Source organism: Lactuca virosa, chromosome 4 (assembly GCF_052849685.1).
Source record: "Lactuca virosa cultivar CGN04683 chromosome 4, Lactuca_virosa_CGN04683_v6, whole genome shotgun sequence".
NCBI classification, from domain to species: domain Eukaryota; kingdom Viridiplantae; phylum Streptophyta; class Magnoliopsida; order Asterales; family Asteraceae; genus Lactuca; species Lactuca virosa.
In genome coordinates this window covers 272,699,475-272,705,674 of record NC_136429.1, presented here as the reverse complement: position 1 = coordinate 272,705,674, position 6,200 = coordinate 272,699,475, and the positions used below count along the sequence as shown (strand labels likewise).

Below are 6,200 nucleotides of genomic sequence, written 5' to 3'. Positions count from 1 at the left end.
GCTAATACCTAATGACAGAGATTTTCCACATTTAACATGGTATCAAGCTAGGGTTTCCTACCCCTTGTGCCTCTTACGTACGTTCACAGAAAATACTGCATACACAATTTTTTTTCTTTTCTCATTCCCTCGTGGGTCGATTTTGTTCTTCTGTGGTCGGTTGTTCAAGACTGGTTCAAGAACAGTTTGTTGCTCCTTTCTTCTGTGATTGACGTCACCTGTTTCCCTGATCTTAAAGGGTCCCTCTGTCATGGCTTATTCTGCACTGAACAACCATGTCCATTGTTCCGGCTTCTTCCTCTTCAGCGGTTCTATCTACTTTAACCATGGTTTGTTCTCTTACTAATGTGTACAACCAATTCAGCTTCAAATTAAATGTGGATGGTTCTAGATACAAGTTGTGGAGACAAATCTTCTCCAATATGTGTCGTGGAACTATGTGTTACGGGCATATCTCAGGAAAATCTAAGCCTTCAGGAAACGATGATGAAGAATGGTTCTCAGTTGATGCCCGCATCAAGTCTTGGTTCTACAGCACATGTGATCCTGGCCTACTTCAAATTATTTCCAGCAATGAATGCACTGCCAAAGAACTCTGGGACAAGATTGAAGAGCTTTTCCGTAACAACAAAATGTCTCGGATGTTGCAGCTCCAAGATCAGTTCAGAAACACCAAGAAAGGTTCTCACTCTATCACTGAGTATTGTCATACTCTTAAAAATCTTGTTGATGACCTTAAAGATGTGGACTCTCCTATCATTGAAATAGATGTGGTAATGCAAATTCTAACATAATTACCTCCATTATACCACGACCATGTTGATGTAATTACCAATTCCAAGCCATTCCCATGTTTTTTGGAAGCCGAAAATGTGCTTCTCCTGCATGAATCACGTGAGGCTGCCTCGGACTCAACTATTGATTCAATGATGTCCCAAAGCTCTTCCTTGTATTTTTCCTCAAATAATAATGGAAGAAACAAAAACAGATGGTCCAAGAATCGAAATGCTCAAAAATCTGCGAGTAAAAATCCCAATACAAGTAGGCAACCGGATCCTCCACACACCTTTGCTGGTGTATTGGGTAATGCTCCTGCATCAGCCCCTTATCATGGTTTTTTTGCACCTGCTGCTGCTGTTTTTTCGCCACATGTGCCATCTTATGCTGTTGTTCCGCCGCCTCTGCCTCAACAACATCCTTTCCTATCGTCGCCACCTGGTTCAACGGCTGTTGTGCATCAGCAGCCTTCCAGCTTTGGTCCATCACCTCTACAACACCTCGGCCAACAACACTTGCAGCCCCCTGTTGGTCAGCACTCTTATCTGCACCCTCAAGCTTCTCCATAGCTTCGACAGTCGGGTTACTCCCAACAACAATCATCCTCAGCTTCTTCCTTTGGGGGTCACACACAAGCTACACTACCACAATTCACAGATTTAGCATCAGTGTGTTAGGCTATGTCAGTTCAACAACCTCCTGACAACAATTTCTACATGGATTCCGAGGCAAGCTCGCATATTTCCTTTAATTTCGGTAACATGCTTTCCCTAATACCTTGTAACTCTAAGTTCATTATGGTTGGTAATGGTGCTATACTTCCTATCACTCACATTGGTCAAACAAAATTTCCGCACTCACATAACCGTCTTGCTTTAAATGATGTTCTAGTCTAAAATAAAATAGTCAAAAATCTTGTCTTTGTGCGTAAAATTACTGTTGACAATTCTGTTTCTGTTACATTTGACCCATTTGGTTTCACTGTGAAGGATTTTAAAACAGGTTCTTTCATTCAGCGTTGTGACAGTGTCGGTGATCTCTACCATATTGTCCCGTCTCCTACTTCATCCCCGTCAGCTACCACTTGTGTTGCAGTATGTCTTCCCACGTGGCATCGGCGTCTTCGCCATCCTAGCTCCTCTATTTTAAAGTTCCTGTAATCTCGTCATTTTATTTCTAGTTCTACAAAGAAACTTCCCATTTGTCATGCTTGTCAGCTTGGGAAGCATTGTCGATTACCTTTCTCATCTTCTACTACTAAAACTTCTCCTTTATTTGAATTAGTTCATTCTGATTTGTGGACATCTCCTGTTACTAGCATAAGTGGTTTTAAGTACTATGATCTTTTTTTGGATGATTTTTCTCATTTTCTTTGGGTGTTTCCGTTGTGTGCTAAATCTGATGTTTTCTCTGTCTTTACTTCGTTTCAAAGCTATGTTTAAAATCAGTTTAAAACCAATATACAACTTTTTCAATGTGACAATGGACGAGAATTCAACAGCCAACCCTTACTTAATTTTTTTAATGAGAAAGGCATTCAAGTTCGATTTTCTTGCCCTTACACTTCTCAACAAAATGGCAAGGCGGAGAGAGCCATTCAATCTATTAATAATATTATTCATACATTTCTTTTCCAAGCTTCTCTTCCACCCAAGTTTTGGGTTGAAGCTCTTCTCGCCTCGGTTCACACTCTCAATCTCCTTCCCACAACTACCCTTTCCTTCAAAACCCCGTTTGAACTTCTTTTTGGCTCTAGTCCTTCTTACGAACATTTATGTGTTTTTGGATATCTGTGCTATCCAAATCTTTCATCTACCACTCCTCACAAACTTTCTCCAAGATCTTCTGCTTACGTTTATCTTGGCCCCGCCTCTGATCATCGCGGACATCGTTGCCTTGATCTCATCACCCAACGTTTCATTATATCTCGACATGTCACGTTTGATGAAGATCACTTTCCTTTACTGATTTTCATTCTCCTACAGACATTTCTGAATATTATACTTTCTTATTCAATGACGATGTGTCTCCCATATCTCCTATGCTCGCTGCTATTGACACTACCTCTAGTGATATTTCTTTTGCTGCTCCATCTGCTTTTCCTACCGACCCATCCTCACCTCCCTCATCTTCTTCGGTCCCAACTCCCACTCCTCCTTCTCATCATCCTATGGTTACTCGATCTCGTACCGGCTCTCTTCGACCCAAACAAATCTTTAATCTCTTGGCCGTCACTGATGTCTCTCCTATTCCCAAATCTACCGCTCAAGCCCTTTATGATCCCAACTAGAAATCTGCCATGGATGCTGAGATGTCTGCTCTCCCCTCCAGTCACACTTGGGATCTTGTTCCTCCTCCTCCTCGTTCTAACATTGTGGGGTGTCGCTGGCTATATCATCATAAATTTGATAGCCAAGATAAACTTGATCGCTACAAAGGCCGCCTTGTAGCTCAAGGTTTATGTCAAATTCCTGGTCATGGTTTTGATGACACGTTCATCCCTGTTGTCAAACCTGCTACCATTCCTACTATTCTTAGTTTGCTATCTCTAAAAACTCTCCTATTCACCAATTAGATGTCAAAAATGCATTTCTTCACGGTGATCTATCTGAGGAAGTCTACATGAAACAACCCCCTGGGTATGTTCATCCTTCCCTTCCGAATCATGTCTGTCACCTTCGCAAAGCTCTATACGGGCTCAAACAGGCTCATCGGGCCTGGTACCAGCGGTTTGTGGTATTCATCTCATCCTTAGGCTTTTCTAGTAGTCGCTCTGATTGTTCTGTCTTTACTTATCACTCTGGTGTTGATCACATCTACCTTATTCTCTATGTTGATGATATCATTCTCAGTGCTTCCTCATCCTCTATCATCTATAGAGTCATTTCTAGACTATCTTCTAAATTTCCCATGTCTGATCTTGGTCCTCTTTCTTTCTTCCTTGGGATTGCTGCCTCCCGTTCTGACAAGGAGTTGTTCTTATCTCAAACGTCCTTTGCAAAGGAAATTCTTTCTAGAGCTGATATGGATACATGTAATCTTTGTGTCACTCCCTCTGACACCAAGTCCAAACTCTCTCCTGATGGTTCTCCTATATCTGATCCAACTCTCTATGGGAGTCTTTATGGTGCTCTTCAATATCTTACATTCACTCGTCCTGATATTGCTTACGCTTTTCAACATATTTGTTTGTTCATGCATGATCCTCAAGAACCGCATCTCCTTGCTCTCAAACACTTTCTTCCTTATATTTAGGGCACTCCGTCTCAATGCCTTTTTCTAGGCCCCTCCTCGGTTGATCGCTTGGTTTCTTACACTGATGCTGACTGGGCTGGCTGCCCTCACAATCGTCGCTCCACTTCGGGTTTTTGTGTCTATCTGGGAGATAATATTGTCTCTTGGTCGTCTAAATGTCAAAACAATGTTTCAAGCTCCTCAGCTGAGCCTAAGTATCGCGGGGTGGCCAATGTGGTTGTTGAGGCTGCATGGCTTCACAATCTCCTTATTGAGTTATCTTATCCATTGTCTAAAGCAACGGTTATGGTTTGAGATAATGTGAGTGCTATGTATTTATCTTCAAACCCGGTACAACACTAACATACCAAGCATGTGGAAATAAATTTACACTTTTTTAGGGAACAGGTTGCTATTGGACATGTGTGTGTTTTGCATGTGCCATCAGCTCATCAGTTTGCAAATATATTTATTAAGGGTCTACCTACACAATTATTTTTAGATTTTCAGGACAGTTTAAACATTTGTAAACCCCCATGATCAAACTGAGGGGGTGTGTTAGTTTATTATGTATTTTTTATACTTTCTGTATTATGTAGGGTCCCTTATGTAACATTGTGTGTGTGTATATATATATATATATATATATATATATATATATATATATATATATATATATATATATATTATGCAATGCTAATCCCTAATGACAGGGATTTTCCACATTTAACAACAAGGAGGAGTCTCAGTCCTCCCTTTGTGTGTATGGCGGTATCACTCCGATGTGGATGGAAATAGTGGCTTTTTGGTTGGTGGTGCTTTTAGGATGGGTATTGATAATGATGATCTTGATGAAGATCTTTATGGAACTTCTTTTTTTTTCTATAAAAATGGGGCAGATCCTTCTGTTGCTATTGCCATGGCGTTGTTAGGAGATAAAGGAAGTAGCTCTTGTCATATTCTGAAGCGGTTCCGTTCTTTGGATCCTTCCTTTTTTCAGTCATTCACTAGCAATATCGATGTTGGTAAGCCTCCTCTCTATATAGATTGTTTAAACACAGCTAGTCCTCCCTGGGATGAAAATATTCCTCATCCTAGTGAGCCCTTTCTTATTCATGACTAAGAGTATTATCGGGATCAGAATTTGTTGGATCCTAACACTACTTTGTTATTTTTCGAGAACTTTGCTTCACCTGAAATTCGACTTAGTCTTGGAAATAACCTTAGAAAGAATGTTTGTGAAATGTTTAAGGTTAAACTCATTGAGAATTTAGCCTTGGCTAGTGAGATTATGAACTAGTGTAATGAAAGTGTCGAGATGCATCGGGAGAATCGTGATTTACATAACAGATTTAGGATTGTATCTGAGATGGTGAATTTAGAGAGATGTCGAAAAAGGTTGGTGAATCAGAGGGAGCCAGATCGAGTGTTTCCATGGTACCTGAGTTGGAAGTTTGAAGGGTAAGGTAGGGTTGAGAGAGCAGAAGGCGATATTGAAGCGTGTAGTAGCTGAGATCCATCGTTTGGAGGAGGAGTTGCAGTGTTTTAAGGATAAAGTTGCTTCCTTAGAACTGGAGAGACTTGGCCATATCGATAAAACTAATATGTTGGAAACAGGTGTTCGCAAGCTCAAGAGTGATCTTAATGACTCAGTTTTAAATAGTACTGACTTGCAAGGTATTAACGGGGTAGTGGACAAGGTTTCCGATGAGTGTTTGTTTTATGATGGTAACCGGTCACTCGAATATGTGTGTATTGAGTATAGGAAATGACTCAACGGTGAGCTTTGGAATCAAGAGCGTTGTCTTGGTCTTGCTAAAGGAAAGATACCCTTCTAGGATCCCACATGCCTCCAACAGATACAAGATGCTTTTGATAACTTCTTTTGTAGTGATTAGTTGTCTGAGCTTGTTATTGGTTTGGTTGTTGACCTCCGTTCTTTTGTTTAATTTCGGCCGGAGAGTGGGTAATACTTCCATAAGTGGTGGGGATGGTGGAAATTCTTTATGGGTAATGGTGCTTCATAATAGTATGCATTTTAGACAATTATCTATTGGTTTTGAGACATGATGATTGTGTTGTATTTTCCTAGGATTTCTTTTGGTTGTTATTGTTGTTGTTGTTGTATTGTTTACTTTGGTTGTATTTGTGGAAAGGTTTTTCAATTGTCTCTGTCTTTGTTCTTTTTT

At 40.4% G+C, this 6,200-nt stretch overlaps 1 protein-coding gene across 1 annotated transcript; it reads left to right on the top strand.

The window, feature by feature from the left end:
- The first annotated feature begins 275 nt into the window (after positions 1 to 275).
- LOC145105891 (uncharacterized) lies at positions 276 to 794 on the top strand. Its single transcript, XM_079042966.1, has one exon. It carries the CDS (start codon positions 276 to 278, stop codon positions 792 to 794), a length of 519 nt encoding a protein of 172 aa, XP_078899092.1.
- Positions 795 to 6,200: the final 5,406 nt, after the last annotated feature.